Source organism: Pongo pygmaeus, chromosome 1 (assembly GCF_028885625.2).
Source record: "Pongo pygmaeus isolate AG05252 chromosome 1, NHGRI_mPonPyg2-v2.0_pri, whole genome shotgun sequence".
In the NCBI taxonomy this organism is placed as follows: Eukaryota; Metazoa; Chordata; class Mammalia; order Primates; family Hominidae; genus Pongo; species Pongo pygmaeus.
Window position 1 is genome coordinate 41,697,258 of NC_072373.2, and position 16,825 is coordinate 41,714,082.

Sequence of the window (16,825 nt, forward strand, 5' to 3'; positions counted from 1 at the left end):
AATGAATGCTCCTAAGGAAAAAAACGCAACGTAGAAACTATACATGTTATTGGTTCCTAATTTGGACATAGATACACATGAAGCGCACATGAAGTCAGAAAGAAATATACCAAAATATTAAAAATAGTTGTCTTTTGATTCTGTTCGTGTCGCACAATAAGCATGTATTTCTTAGCGGGTTTTGTTTGTTTGTTTTGTTTTGACAGGGTCTCACTCTGTCATCCAGGCTGGAGTGCAGTGGCATGATCACAGCTCACTGCAGCCTTCACCTCCTGGGCTCAAGTGAATCTCCTACCTCAGCCCCCAGAGTAGCTGGGACCACGGGCATACCCCACCATGCCCAGCTAATTTTTGTATTTTTTGTAGAGACAAAGTTTTGCCATGTTGCCCAGGTTGATCTTGAACTCCTGGGCACAAGCAATCACCCAGCCTGGGCCTCCCAAAGTGCTGGCATCACAGGCGTGAGCCACTGTGCCTAGCCTAGCATGCATTTTTAAGAGTATTGATTCCATTCAATGAAATACAAAATAAATTTAGTGGGATAGGCTTTAAGCTTTAGTTTATGAGCTGTAGGGGAAAACCAGATTAACATTATTTGCCTTCCTTTGTTAGGATACTAATTTGTCACTAGGTTTGGCTACCATTGTTTTTTAGGTTGCTTCACATCTCTCAAATATGACTCAAAGTAATGAAAAGAAGGAAAACAATGTCAAAAAGCCATTAGGCAATGGAATCAGATACTGTCTATATTGGTTGGGAACAGGAAGATGACTCGATGGCCCACCCACCCCCCAAAAAAGCAGCCATTTACAAACTAATAGGAGCTCAGGCAACACGGAGACTGTTCACAGAAGGCACAAAAAGCATGGCGCGCGCTTACCACCTCTCTAACCCCAGGCACTGAGAGCCTGCTCTCACTCAACATGCCCTCCCTAGCCCGAGTCCGCGCTCACTCCATTCAAAGCAAACAGTGAGCTGTCTTGCCCACAGTGAACTCTGCACACAGGCCACTTGCGCACAGCACGCTCCCAGCAACACCTGGCCAGGCCCCTGCACGCCCAGGCCAGCTCAGCACATGGGGCACAGCAGACGCACTGCAACCCTTACCGCGGGTACTGTCCAAGCCCTAATGAACACCCTACTCACCAAGGCGCCAAGGTAACACAGGGCAAACTCTCACCACCCGCACAGCACCGGCCCTAGCAACACTCCCACGCACCTGTGCACTCCAGAGCAAGCCCTCACCTAGGGCGCCCAGTCCGCGCTCCCCTTGCCGACTGGCTCAATCCCGAAAACACGATTCACGCTTTTTTTAGCGACGCAGCCAGATCCTGCGTAAATGCCGGCCGCGCACACGATGCCACCAAACAAGCTTCACCTCGGGCTCTGCGTGGTCCCCGCATTCCCCGCCACATACCCCCGGGATCTGAGCACTGTATCCCTCGGAGAACCCTGTCCCCAAAGAGGCACGACCTGCAGTGAGCCCCGCCCCGCGACTCTTGCCCGACTGAGGAGAGCTCCAGTCTCGCCGCGGACGCGCGAAACCGCCCCGGGGTCCTACCGGAGAAGGAGGACAGCAGCAACACCAAGGCCGCCAGAAGCAACCCAGGAAAGCGCCGTGAAGGAAAGGGACACTCGCGGCGGCCGGGAGGCGCCATGCGCGGCGCGGAAGACGCCGTTATTTTTCCGGAGGAAAGCAGAGAAACCGAGAGCCAGCCGAGCAGGGAAGTCCCTTCTGAGTCCAGCTTTGGGACGCAACAATCCCCAACTCACAAAGCATCCACTGCCGCAGGACAGGTGGGCGTGGCCCGAGCCGCGCCCGGGGCGGAAGTGCGTCGAGTCACCAGGGCTGCTGGGGCCAATCGGCGGGCCGCGGGGCGGGGCCTCGGCGCTCTTGGGCAGCCCTTGGCCTTCGAGAGGACCGGGCGAGGCCCTGGCGGTGCCTAACGCAACAGGTTTCCCGAGGCCGCCTTTTTTCTTGCTAAACCCTTGGCCTACCATCCGGAAGCCTGAGGCGTCCTGCGGGAAAGGACTGGATTGCCGCCATATTTTTCACCCAGGAAGGGTGGAAAGAAAACTAAGCTGCTTTGGTAATAGTTTCCGGGAATTCGGGAATCAAGAATAAAGCACTTCGACCTAAAAATAGAGATCCAGAGTCCAGGTAGGGGGTCACCGTGGGCCAGCACCCCTCAGGGTTAGTTTTATCCTGGGGCACTGCAGGCTGTCAGGACTGCCTGGGCCCTTACTTGGTATTTGGCATTAGTCAGGCATTATTGGGAACAATATTTGAGTTTTTCTTGCTTGAATGCCTGCTGCTGGATCGTCTCGGGGCCGTCTTGTTTTCACAATCTCAAAGGTTTCGCTTCTGCACTCCCAGCCCCTAAGGTAATTTGCCCTTTGCTCCCCTCCCTGGAGGGGACCCCTTCGAATCTAATTTATTAAGCAACACCAGGCCATTGGAATATTGAGACTCTATGGGGCCCTTGCCTTTGAGCAACTAAATTTTTTATTGAAGACGAAATATACATGCATGAACAATGTAAGGACAAGGGTGTCCTAAGTGCCAAATTCCTGGAAGCAATAAATGCAGGAGGATTCGGATGGGTAGAAATTGTTAGGTGAAGAGTGGATAAGGGGGAGAACTTTTCTGGTGAAACAATCTCAGGAACAATACTGGAAAATTAAGAATGAGCAGGATTGATTTGTAGGGTTGTGAGTAAACCGGAATGACTGGTAAAAGGAAAAGGACATGACTGGCATTAAAAGAGCAAACAAAGAGTTGACATTTCTTTCCCTCAGATTGGCAAAGAATTAAAACGTCAGCCAGTGTGAGTGAACGTGTTGCAGGGGGACCAGCACTCTGTTTGTAACATAACTTTTCAGTATGTTAAAAGTCTTAAAGTGGACATGACTTGTGTTAGGCTCTCAGTTCCCAGAGAAATCATCAGAGCTGTGATCAAAGCTCTGATGTGATTAATTTTTGAAAAAGTGTAAACCCTAAGTGTCTAGCAAAAGTAATAAGGAATTTCTGGCAGTTACCTTTGTGTGATGGAATTCTGTGCAGCAAATATTGCAAAAGAATACCAAATATGAGAAACTATGGTATCATTGTAAGTGGAAAAAGCAGAGTCCAAATTGGCATGTGCCTTTTGGCAGTACTTTTATTAAAACAAAAGTACCATATTGATATGTATAAAAAGAAACTAGGAATACAGCAAAATTAACAATGGTTGATAAGAATATAGATATTTCACTTTCCTTATGCTTTTCAGTTTTCTATGTTGACCTTATGTTACATTTAGAATAAAGAAAATGTATTTAAAAAATCAAACCTATGTATCAAGGGCTGTTTTGTTCATAGAATTGTGGGAGTAGAACTTGTATTACACAGGGTTAACCTATGAGAGGACGGTGAGGAACTGGATGCTCAGTGTATAAACCTAAAATGGGTCTTATAGAATTATAGAGCTTAAGTGTGTTTAACACAGTTTTATAACTGTGTTATAAAACTGGTTTTGAGTTTTGGGGTATCAAAAATTACTTCGCATTATGAGAGAGCTTTGGTGTGTAGGAACTAGGTAGGAAATATACTTTAAGGGATGGCTAATAGTAGTTATAAATCAGAGAAGCATGCTCTTGGCCACCTGAAAGATATGGAAACATCCCCACCCCACCCCACCCCACCCCTAACTAAGAGATGAGACTCCTATGGGGGATGGGCTAATTACAAAATAAGCCCATGGTTTGGTTCACCAAACCATGGAATTTCCTCTTCCTGTCCGACCAACAAAAATTTTTAAATTCTTCGCAGAGATTATAAGACATTAAGTGTGGAGGTGGTATATCAGATAAACATCTTAGTATCTTGGATTATAAAATTCAACACTCCATGACAGCAATTAAAACGGGTATAATTAAAGAGATGGTAAATAGGAAACTCAATGCGGGGAAATTATTATTTCTGTTAATATATGGTGTCAAAGAGTGATATGACAGATATGTTCTGTGGCTCAATGCCAGCCTTCATTTGTGAAAGTGGATAGTCTATTTACTGTTCTCTGCAACAATAAATATTAAAAATTCTTCATCCATTTTCAGGCTTGGAAGAAAAATGTCTTTTTTCTCATGAGAAATTTTATTATAAACTATAGAAGAAAAAATAGTGCTAGTGTTTGATTGCCTAGTTTCGGGTGTCAGATTAGATTCAAAGATTGGTATTTTGTTGAAACTTTCTTTCAATCAGTAAAATTTCTATCCCTGGGGTTAATCAAGCCATTCTTAACATACTCGAAGACTTTCACATTAAATATTTAAAATTTATTTTTATTTGATTCAACTGATGCTTCATTTGAATGGCTGAGCCTTGTTCTCTACTTTTTGGATAAGTTTCATGGGTCAGGGGTAGCATTTTCTCATATCTACAGTGCCAAAATCTATAGTAGGTGTACAATGAATAACTGGCAAATATTGGGTGAAATAAATGGTTCTTGTGGTCAAGTGCATTTAACATGTCTCTACCAGTTCTCCCCCAGCATGAATTTACCAAATGCCCACAAAGTTCTGAGAGATTTTGATTTAAATAATTTTGACCCTAGGAAACAAATCAAGATGGGTCTGTAAAAAGGGATGAGCTACAACTGTCTGCACAGCAAACTTTCCTAAATCAGGTGTTGCAAGCTTACTTGTGAAGTGGAGCTGTGGTCTATCCCTTAGCCTTGAGATCATTTTAGTGACTGAGTTCAAAGGGAGGGTGTCGACAGTGAACTTCCTGAGGTCTTAACAGGGGTAGAACTTGAAGCCAAAGCTTTGAATGAAGTGGATTTAGGAGATTAAACACTAATGTTTCCTCCAACTCCCCCTAAAGATTTTGTCAAACTGCCAAAGAGAAGAAAAGGAGAGAATGGAGGAAGTGTGTGTTTGTAGACCAGGTTTAGAACTATGGGATCTCCTTTAAGGGGCTTATGAAGGGCAGTGTGGGTGGAGGCTAGTGTGCAGGGATGTCATTAAACTGTGGCCAACTCTTTTAAATTTTGATGTTAGATGGTTCTTTGCCTCCTAAATTAGTATACTGTATTTGCATTATGCTTTTCAGGAGCAGGTGTAGTAGCATGAATGGGCCTCTACTTGCATCTACTAAGCACCTGCCAGCCAACTGACCTTTATGGTTAGCTGTGTCTGATCCTCTTTCCTGTTACTATCAAGAGCATTTTTGTGGAATTACATATCAACACAGGGATTATGAAAACAATCAGGTACAGAAAGAAGTGCATTTCTCAGAAGGAATGGATAGTATTTTGTTTCCTCTTGGCTTTTGAAGGCTTTTAAAACATAAATATATTAGAAACTATATTCCATAAGTAGATTTGCAAAATAAAAATATTTTACTCCTTTCTCATTGTAATGGTAGAGACAGAAAATTTCATTTAAGCCTCATAAACTTTTCACACTTAGTTTGCCAAAACAGCAAACAAAACAAAGAATGTTAGGACTAGGAATAGCTTCAGAGAGCAATTGGTGTCCAGCCCCTGCTGATAGGACTCCGATGTGTGGAGGAACACCAGGTTCTTCATCTCGCATTGAATTGGAAAAAAACGAGATGGGCACACGTGGAGTGGTTTTAAGGAGTGGAGAGTTTAGTAGGCAAAAAAGAAGGGAGAAGAAAGAAGGAAGAAGCTCCCTTGTACAGAGACAGAGGGGGGGCTCCAAAGCTGAGAGTGGAGACCTCAAGTGGGGCAGAAACCAGCCAGGTATACATAGGCTGGAGGAGGTAGTGCCTGATTTGCATAGGGCTCAGCGGATTGGTTGCAGTAGGCATGTCATTCACATAGCCCGGGAAAAAACTGGCCTTCCTACCCTAGTCTTTTAATATGCAAATGCAGGGCACCATGATGTTCTACCTGTGTGGGGATATGTGGGGCCATGTTGCCAGGCACATGTCGGCGCAAGGGCAAGAAGACAACCATGGGAATCATCATGTTGGGTGGACCCAATTTTTAATGGCCAGTATTTGCATACCTAAGGTTGCCTGCCTGGCTGTAAGGGCCTGGGCTTTCCTTCTTGACAAGAAACTTTTCTGGAGCTGCTTTAAAAGAAATGAAAACTTTCCAAGGACCCCTTTTCCTCTCTAGCTGCCTAAAATAATTTCTTAATAACTCCTATCACATTCCCCCCCTCAGCTCCCCATGGAGACGACCTAATTGCTGTTAGGGGGTTATTGGGTGACGACTTTTTCTGGCTACTTCCTGCTGAAAATAGACGTCGAATGGGAAACACCAGCTAGGGCTCTTCCTGGGGTCCGTCTAAGGGTTCTTGGAAATAGGGCGTGTCCACGCGTGATCCAGTTTATAGCACCCATTTGGAGTTTGGTTGCTTCTAGAGGAGAAGAAACAATTTGAGTTACAGTATTGAGTATACAGGGTTCAAGTATTAATACAAGACATATAAGCAAGAGAGGGCTTAATAAAGGGTTTAACCAATTCCATAAAGAAGACTGGAATTCATTAAAGAGGGATTGTAGCCACCCGGGGCTAAAGCCTGCATTTTTCCTGAGCTTGTTAATGATTTTGATTTGATCTTTAAGTAACTGTAGATTTTCCTGTACTTTAGTAGAGGTGTTAATCCAGAAGCAGCATGTTTTATTTAACAGCGCATCACTAATCCCAATAAAAAGTCCTAGCAGACTCAGTAAAACTTTGATGCTTCCTTTTTGTCAGTAACTATTATCCCTCCTATAAGGATAATAATTAAGCAAAATATACAGCAATGGAAACTTTCTGTCCAATATTTCAATTAGAAGGTGCTACCATGTATAACCCTATCACAAACAGTAGAGTGAGTATAGCAGTTCCCGTAAGTGTGGTGTAGTAGATAATTTCCATCTAAAATTTTACTTTCTAAGATATATAATTTCCCTTTGGGGTTTATGAAGTTCCTTGGTTTTATTTCCCCAAAAAAGGAAACCTCCAGTTTATGGGTACCCTACTCACTTTCATTACCTGGCAGAATTTGCAGGATAATTGGCCAGAACTAGCATATTGATCCAGATTTTTACATTACCCATCCTTTTTTGTTTCTTCCAAGCTGCAGGAGATCACTTGATTTACAGGAATAAGCAGGGTTAGTTTAAAATGTAGGCAAAAAACTTAAAAACAATTAATGAAACTAGGATTTAATGACAAATGTATGATAAGCTTTGGAGCACAATTTCTCTCTCCAGTCATTTTTGGTAAAAACAAATTATGATAGGACCGTGTGTGTTGTTCATAGAATAAACTTTAGTCTTATACTTGGCCTGATTATTTGCATAAAGTGCAGCAAGAATGGTTATTTCTATATAGGACTTTTGGATTGGTTTTGATGAAACTCTGTTCCATAAGGACTTCCAGATAAGACCTTCAGAGCCAAGCCCACCATGGGTTTGTATCCGCAAATACCTGTGAGTTGGGTGATCCTCGCCTCTTGAGATCCCAAGATAAACTCAGAGCTCCCAGACCTGTTAGAAAGTGACATTCTTTACTGACCACAGGTTAGGAACCATGTGCAGGGACTGTGTGTAAACAAGGTATGAGGCCAGTTCTCCCCAAGGGCCTTTTATTGGCTCTGCATGTCAAGCTTGATTCCTTAAAGGGAAACACATCCTTTCAGTCAAAGCCTTGGTAAAATAACCAGTTTTTCCAATTGTGTCCTGTTGCCAAAAAAAAAAAAAAAAAAAAAAAAAGGATTCTTATTGCACTGATGCAAACAACTATATTGCCATAAGCTAAGAATACTCACAGACAGATAGTCTCCAAATTCCGGAGGAACCAGGCAGAGAAAAATAAACATGCTCCAAATTTTGTTCACAGTAGTAAACCTTACTCAATTATTAAAGGCCATAAATAGCTTAAAATAAGTTTCCTTGACTCTGAAAAACAAAACAAGGATCAGCAATATTTCAAGCAAAAGTTGAAAATTTTGCTTTAACTTTCTGAATGCAGTCCCTTTAGTTAACTCTTGTTTTGCTTGATATCTGCGAATGTGTCAGTTCTTTATGAGGCCCGTACGTCCTTTCTCTATTCCAGTGTTACAGTGTTCAAAGCTATTAGAAACCTGCATTTGAGAACACCTGTTAAAGTCCTTAATATAGCTTGGTTATAAACCATTTTTTGAGAAGGAATAAAGCAAGACAACAATTTTCTGTGAATGGCAAAATTTCTAGGATAGTTACAGTTAAAAACACGACTGAAAAAGAAGCTTATTTATCTCCATGGCTACCAATAATTTTACCCTTAATTATGACTGATAGCATATACTTAGACATCAGAATTTTGGAAATCCTATATAATTTTGGAACATATATTATTCATCAAAATATGCTTAAAAGAAGATTGGACATCATTTTGGCAATCTCATGTGACTAAACTTGTCAAATAATCCTGTTTACCTCTTTTCTGAATGTTTCAGGGGCCCTCTGAACCATCCAAAAAGGCAGCCCTCAGGAAGGAAAATTTTGAAACTTGAAGTTTGATTTTGAGATGACTGTTAAATGTTAGAGGTTTTGAACACTTGATGTTATGAAATAGAATTCCAGATTGCCAAAATCTGGAATTTTGGCAAATTTTGCCAAATCTGGAATTTGGCAAAAATAAATTATTTTGCCAAAATGATGACTCAAAAGGCAAAAACATTTCATTAGCCTTTACTATGACATGAAAATCCTGTTCAAAGACAAATTTTACCCTTGCATTAGTTTGTTAATGTTAACCCCAATTTGTTTAAATGAAACCTTATAGATTATTCCATCTAATCTTAACCAATTTGACCATGAGGTGAAAGCTTTACAAACCTTTTATAACCCTTTTACTAAAGGGCAGATTAGTGTTTTAAGACCTCCTTGCTATACTTCTATTTCAATGCTCAATTTATGAAAAGACCATATAGATACTATGGGAGAAGACAGTGTAGTGCTTCTATCATGTATTTTATTGCAAGGCAACCCAAAGCCAATCGGCTTATTTTGTAATTAGCCGATCCCCCATGGGAGTCTCATCTCTTAGTTGGGGGTGGGGTGGGGATGTTCCCATATCTTTCAGGTGGCCAAGAGCATGCTTCTCTGATTTATAACTACTATTAGCCATCCCTTAAAGTATATTTCCTACCTAGTTCCTACACACCAAAGCTCTCTCATAATGCAAAGTAATTTTTGATACCCCAAAACTCAAAACCGTCAGATAACACAATGCAAAACAGAACACAGCCTTTGATTTTGAGAGGGATCTATCTTCTTTTAATTCCTGGGGTCTTGTGAGGAAAACAGGTTTTTTTTTTTTTGTTTTTTGTTTTTTGGCAAAGTGGCGCCTTCTGTTTTTCCCATGCTACCAGAAGTTATCTTAGGGCCTCTCATGCATGCATTAAGAGTGGTAAGACAAAAAATGGAGAAAAATAATTCAGCTGACAGAAGAAAAGAGCTTTTATCCAGAAAAACTTTTAAATATACCTATAACTTGAATATCCACTTTTAATTAAGCTGAGCACTCTTTAAGAAAATTCTTTTAAATTCCTCGTTACTTGACTTTAGCCACACCAAGCAGTTAAGATTTTTGGCTTTTTAACCTTACAAAAAGTAACCTCACAGGTTAAACCGACAAGGCTTAAGTAGGTTATGATTTAACCACAAGTGTACAAGGTATTATTTAAGGGGAGATAGGCAGCTTTTGAAACTGTCATTGCAAAATTGTGACTGAGACAGTGAAAGAGATCCAACCCAAGCAACTCCATTTTTTTTCCAGCCCCCAAGCTGTCCTTGCCCATCCCTGGGCATAGACTGAACCAACTTTGTGAGGAGCCTGGTTTACAGTGTATAGTTTAAAACAAAGATGATAGCAGCCCCTTCTTAAGATATACTTCCCTCTTGCCGGGGGACCAGACCAAGAAACTAGCCATAAGATTAGAGACTGTGGCTTAGGGGTCATGCAGCTGGAGGCTACAAGATTTTGACCCTCTCAAGATGAGTGCTTAAGATATTTTGTAAACCCTGCTCATGATGGATTAGCTGGCACCATCCAGATTGACAAACTGGCTTATCTGACTTTGTGGCCCTCACCCAGGAACTGACTTAGCACAAGAAGACAGCCACCATTGTAAAATGGCAGAAACTAAAACAATGTAATGCCATGCAGTTATAGGTTATGCTCCCAAGGACATGAAACAAGATGGAGGCCTGTAGCCAAGTTTCTTACTGACAGTTTTGTTGGGCTGGCTTGAACAGCAGGCTTATGGGGTCCTGGGCCTGCATCCTAACCTAAGATACTCTTTCTTTGACGGAACCATACAGAAAGACATGCAAAGCACATCGGATTGTCTACAGCTTAAGACCAACCTCACAAATCCTTTTTCATTAATTATAAATTTACAGAGAATATAAACCATGATCCTTATTATCCCGTTTACTGGTTTGCACAGGGAGAGAGAAGCCAAAAGCCTGACTAGTAAGAAATTTTTACCCTTTTGCCAGCATATCAGGCTTCTGGGTTCCCTTCCCCCTAGCTCAACTCTAAGCCAAGCATTTTAAGGTTTGGAAAATTAACCTTTCCTAGGTTGGAAGAACATTATAAAAGAGAGAGAATCCATTTTAAACCGCAAAAGAAGCAAAAACACTTTAGAAAGGAGTTCCAATTAGGCTTGTCAATGGTGTTTCTCCTATTTCTTTGCCTTCCCTATTTTCTCTTTTCCCTTTTGGCCTACTACAGGAGACATATTGCTCATCTCCAAAATTCTCTTCTGCTTGCAGAGCTTCCTGTTTTAGCTGTAGTTAGGGTTTGGCTTAGGAGGAGCATAGCATTCCTCCATGAGAGGTCAAATACCTGAGTTAAATTTTGGAAAGCTTCTATCTACCTATCAGTGTTGTCAGAAAATCAGCCTAAGACTCCTTTTACTTGCCTGAGGCCCTGCAATGAGAAGGGAACTTGAAGGGCCCCCAAATAAGGGGGATCCTCAGATGGTTCCCCTGGAATTTGCTTCTTTAATTTTAGGGGAGTAAAAAGGCCATGCCCTTGTGCAAAAGAAAATAGGCCACTTTTTCTTCAAAGTTTCTGGGTCGAAAGAGTCCCAGTGCTTTAAAATACACTCCAGGGGAGTGCATGTTAAAAGATGATTTATTACCCAACTAGAAACAGAAGTGAGAATAAAAGTGTCCTTTTAGTCTCCTTCCTGTCGGTATGTGATCCAGGATGGAGACGAAAACAGTAGAGGGCGTCCCCCCAACTATATTCCCTCGGGTTCCTGGATTCCCGGCACTCGTTTAAATGTGCCACCCATGACTGCAGGCATGACCCCCCAAGCCATGGCACTAGAGGAACTAACTTTTGGAACTTAGTCACGCCGTCCCCAAGCAGTCTTAGTCCTCTACCTTTTATTTCCCTTTGACATTCTAGACTTGTGTGGCCTGTGTTCCTTCCTAAATGGATTTCAAGAAAAATCATGTAATTGGGCAAGGTCCCTGTAAGGGAGGGGGTATGCTAGATTGAACTCTATATCCTGCTATTATAGCCCATGCTAAAGCATTTACCCATAGAAAAATGGTTCCGGTTAACTTCTGGACTTAAAATTCCCTCACTAATTAAGTATATCTTAATAGGAGACAGAATACATGCCTTAAAGAAACGAAGGAACTGAATGTTCGTTTTTCTGCCAGTGCGACAATATCGAGACTAAAATTTGGCTACAAAAGACATCTTACTCCTAACTGTTGAAAGCAGAACTTTCCCGTCCACAGAACTATCAGTAGAAAAGTGCAAAATGGAAAAGTTGCAAAGCTGCAAGGTACCACAGAGAACCAGCAATGTGTCTCATAAAGAGGATTTTTATTTCCACTAGGTGGCTTAAAAATACCATGTGCTCGCCAGAGAAACCGTAGAGAGTAAGAGACGTTCATTGAATTACTGCCTGCCATGATTCGTGATCTTTTCTAACAGAACTGTTTCCCTGAACTGTAAAGATTCCTGCACATTAGACACACACAGAGAGGGTAAGAGATCGCAGATAGAGAAAGTTTGGTGACAGGGTAGTTGGAAGAGAGCCTTGAGATTAAAGGACAGATTTAAAGTTGAGATCCACTCCATACTTACCAGTCTGATGAATGAATTTCTTTTGCTGGCCCATGCACCAAAATGATACAGCTCTGAGGAGTGGAGGTGAGATACAGGACTAGCTGGATTTCCTAGGCAGACTAAGAATCCCTAAGCCTAGCTGGGAAGGTGACCGCTTCCACCTTTAAATATGGGGCTTGCAACTTAGCTCACACATGACCAATCAGATAGTAAGGAGAGCTCACTATAATGCTAATTAGGCAACAACAGGAGGTAAAGAAATAGCCAATCATCTGTTGCCTGAGAGCATAGCGGGAGGGACAGTGATCAGGATATAAACCCAGGCATTCAACCCGGCAACGGCAACCCCCTTTGGGTCCCCTTCCTTTGTATGGGAGCTCTATTTTCACTCTATTAAATCCTGCAGCTGCACTCTTCTGGTCCGTGTTTGTTACCGCTCGAGCTGAGCTTTCGCTCACCGTCCACCACTGCTGTTTGCCACCACTGCTGTTTGCCGCCATTGCAGACCCACCGCTGACTTCCATCCCTCTGGATCCTGCAGGGTGTCCACTGTGCTCCTGACCCAGCGAGGCACCCATTGCCACTTCCAATCGGGCTAAAGGCTTGCCATTGTTCCTATACGGCTAAGTGCCTTGGTTCATCCTAACCGAGCTGAACACTAGTCACTGGGTTCCACGGTTGTCTTCCATGATCCATGGCTTCTAATAGAGCTGTAACACTCACGGCATGGCCCAAGATTCCATTCCTTGGAATCCGTGAGGCCAAGAACCCCAGGTCAGAGAACACGAGACTTGCCGCCATTTTGGAAGCAGCTCGCCACCATCTTGGGAGCTCTGGAAGCAAGGACCCCCAGTAACAGAGGAACCTGTTGATTCTTCGTCTCATATTGAATTGGGAAAAATGACACGGACACACATGGAGTGGTTTTAAGGAGCAGAGAGTTTAATAGGCAAGAAAGAAGGAAGAAGCTCCCCTTTACAGAGACAGAGGGAGGGGGGCTCCAAAGCCAAGAGAGGAGACCCACACGTGGGATGGAAAATAGCCAAATATACGTAGAGGCTGGAGTAGGCGGTGTCTGATTTGCATAGGGCTCAGGGGATTGGTTTGACCAGGGATGTCATTCACATAGACTGAAAAACTGGCCTTCCCACCCTAGCCTTTTAATATGCAAATGCAGGACACGAAGATGTTCTACACCTGGTGAGATATGTGGGGGCAGCCATGTTGTCAGGCACATGTCAGGGCTAGGGCAAAAGGAAAATGGTGGAAATCACCATGTTGGGTGGACCCAGTTTCTAATGGCTGGCATTTGCATATTAAAGGTTGCTGGCCCAGCTCTAAGAGCCAGGGCCTTCCTGCTAGACAAGAAACATTTCTGGAACTGCTTTAAAAGAAACAAAAACGTTCCAAGGACCCCTTTTCGTCTCTATCTGCCTAAAATAATTTCTTAATAACTCCTATCACACTGCTTTTCAAATATAAATGTAAGGTCAAAGGTCAGCAGAATTGTTTAATAATACAAGTTAGGCAATATAGTATTTTACTCATAGTATATACAGTATTTCCCATTATAACTGATGTAATCGAAGACAAACCTTTTGGCTGTCTTGCAATTAAAAAGTCACAGGTGAGGTTGCAGTGAGCCTAGATTGCACCACTGCACTCCAGCCCCAGGGCAAGACCCTGTCTCTAAAACAAAACAAAACAGAAGTCACAGGCATTTCATATTTATTAATCATATTGCTCAGTGACCTACTCCATTCTGGAAAATAAAGAACCCAGGATTTTTTTTTCTTGTGTTGAGAAATTTTAATTCTAAAAAAGGCCAATTCCCAAGCATTTAGTTTTAAGTCCTCTTTTAAAAGTTACTTCTTCAAAATCCCAAGAAATAAAAGAGATTTGCTAAAGATCCAGCTAAGCAAAAGTCCTGTCGAGTATCTCTATATATTCACTGGCTACTTGCCCTTCTTTCTTGGTGACCTACCTGTATGTCCTTTGTCCATTTTTGTGGGGTGGAGAAAAGTTTGGTCTTTAAGTACTCTCTAAATAATACAGCAATTACCCTTTGTGGTATAAGTTGCATTTTTTTCTTGCAGTTTATCAGTTGATTTTTCTTATGGTTTTTTTTCCTATCTTGCATGATTTTAAATTGAAATTCAAGTTCATGTCTATCTCTCTCTTTATATCGTTCGTTGTCAAAGTAAATGTAGCCGAATTCACCTTTAAAGCAACTATTAAACAGAATTACACAGAAATGAGCAGTAGTATACAGAAATATTCTGATGTTTTTTAGAGGTCGTTAGCATAGCCCATAATAACATAAATTTTTGATCTCTAAAGATGTAGACTGGTTAAAGAACACAAGGTCACTTATTTTAAAAATGTCAGAACATGTTTATTATTTTCATAAATATTTTAAAAGTTGTGCTTTTAAAAGTTAGTATATTCTGAATTCATAAAAAGCTACTTACTTTTATAATAACAATCATTTCAATTTTTATTATGTTTTTTGTAGAGAACATAGCACAGAGAGCTTTTGAAATAAAGCTTAGAAAATATCCAGAGCTGGCCGGGCACGGTGGCTCATGCCTGTAATCCCAGCACTTTGGGAGGCTGACGCGGGTGGATCATGAGGTCAGGAGATTGAGATCATACTGGCTAACATGGTGAAATCCCGTCTCTACTAAAAATGCAAAAAGTTAGCCGGGCATGGTGGCGGGTGCCTGTAGTTCCAGCTACTCGGGAGGCTGAGGCAGGAGTATCACCTGAACCTGGGAGGCGGAGGTTGCCGAGGTCATGCCACTGCACTCCAGCCTGGGTGACAGAGCAAGAATCTGTCTCAGAAAGAAAGAAAGAAAATATCCAAAGCTTATATTCCAAATATTTCTCTTGAGTAGTCTTAACCACTCTTTCCATAATCATTTAATGCCTTTTTAGTAAATTAACTTTTCTCCCTACAGAAAGTAAAAACTGATATAGCATATATTTCACTCCAAACTGTGTAAAAGACTAGGGTTCTGCTCTATAAAATAAAAGGAAACTAAGGGGGGAAAAGTATGTATGTGAAAAAACACATATGTGAAAGAAGATAGGCAGAAAATGAATCAAAATATTAGGAGTGGTTATCAGTAGGTAGCATAATTATAAGTGACTTATTTTTCATAACTTTCTGCATTTCCAAGCTCTCCTTACTGAGCCCATTCCATATTACAAATATTTTAAAAAAGAACAATGACCACCTTACAAACCAGAAATTCCAGGCAACACCTTATTCCTTTAAGTAATCCAAACTATTTTCTATCTCCTAAATGCAGTCTTTTCCCCTGACTAGATACTGTGTGCGTTTAGCACAAGGCAGAAGGGTGGGGGTTTCACAGTGATGCACACAAAGAGGGAGGAGCTTTGCTAGGTACTGGGGAAGGGGCAGCATCTTCAAGTGCACATGTCTGCATCTCTGTGAAGTCACTTCAAAGATTTTATGAAGCTCAGATCTGATTCTGTTGAAATCAATTGGATCCTTTCCAACCAAAATTGTATTGGAGATGTTTTTCAGCTGTATAGTACTTTGTCAAGGAAGGACCCTGAAATAACAGGATGTTTTCATTTAATTAACAGCATGGTCCACAATTGAACTACCCAGAATTTACAGGCTGATAATCATGATGCTAGCATTCTATATAAATTACAAGGTCATTAGAAGTGTTTATTGCCCTCTGTGATGGCTGCTATGTAGGACATAGAAATTATGGTGTAAATGGAGACATCAGTAGATAAGAGAGAGATTAATGATTAACTTGACCTTTTCCTTTTTTACTTTTGTCCAAAGAAAAAGTGTTCTCAGAGTTGAGCTACTAAATAAAGAGCCTCATTCCATTCTAGAAAACGTACAGGTCACTCAGAAGAAATTTTTTTGAGCCTCTTGTTCTAAACCACAGTGGTAGCAGGGGACAGAAGTAGGAACTGGTCATCTTGGAGGGGGTCAGCTTCAGAAAGCATGTCCTCCTCTTCTAATGACAGGCAAGAATGAGCTATGATAGTGGATTTAGAACAAGGTATCCACGTGCTTCCCCAGCCGTGCTGGAGCCTCTCCTTTTAAGGCCAGAAATGGTGTCCTTCCACCAAGGGACAGACCTCCTGATGAGGCCCTCCAGCTCATCTGTTCCCCGGTTATTACTGCCACCAGATTCCTCATCTTCGTTCTCCTTCCATTTCACAAGACTTCCCAGCATCACCTGTTACCTGTATTCCTCCAAACACTCTCATGTCCAACACACAGCTATGTCTTTGGAGCCTGTCTCTTCACTCCACCCCAGAACCTGGGTGCACAAGGTCTTAACGCTTGGCACAGATTCTAACTCACTTCTTGACTAGCATATTTTGCCACAGATGATTCACTTTGTTCCCATGGAACACTGTGGTCAAAATTCCAATCTTAAAAGGGAAAGTTGAAACAAAATTTTTAAGGACTTTATACCTACTAAAAGGTGATCACAACTTTTAGTTAGTGTACACAACTTGAAATGTACTTCGATATAAAAGAGTATTTCCAAAAAGATAAGGATAACTGAAATTTTCATAAATTCATTTCTCAATTGTTTAACATGCTCAGTTGATTACCGAACATTTCTCATTTGATTATACTCAGAGATTTGGGGAGATTTTTTTTAAAAAAATTAATTTCTGTCCCTAGAGAAAGTAAAAACTGATATAGAATATATTTTTTAAAAAATGTCTCCTCA

The 16,825-nt window shown here is 41.6% G+C and overlaps 1 protein-coding gene and 1 long non-coding RNA gene across 15 annotated transcripts in view; one reads left to right on the forward strand and one right to left on the reverse strand.

Annotated features, from left to right (window-relative positions):
• Positions 1 to 1,806, reverse strand: part of CD46 (CD46 molecule) — a 53,302-nt gene extending 51,496 nt beyond the window's left edge. For all 12 annotated transcript variants that reach the window (XR_008500540.2, XM_054474800.2, XM_054474780.2 and 9 more), the window contains exon 1: positions 1,562 to 1,806. Coding sequence is in view for 11 of the 12 variants with exons in the window: in XM_054474800.2 (XP_054330775.1) it covers positions 1,562 to 1,658 (97 nt within the window). In the remaining variant the exon portion in view is untranslated. The remainder of the gene's footprint in view (positions 1 to 1,561) is intronic.
• An 11-nt stretch (positions 1,807 to 1,817) lies between these two features.
• Positions 1,818 to 16,825, forward strand: part of LOC134740374 (uncharacterized) — a 39,322-nt gene continuing 24,314 nt past the window's right edge. Inside the window, exons 1-2 of one of the 3 annotated variants that reach the window (XR_010127803.1) lie at positions 1,818 to 2,161; positions 11,615 to 15,300. This is a non-coding gene — a long non-coding RNA (uncharacterized LOC134740374). Of the gene's footprint in view, positions 2,386 to 11,614; positions 15,301 to 16,825 lie in introns of those variants that run through there. The other 2 variants (XR_010127802.1, XR_010127804.1) reach the window with 2 other exon arrangements.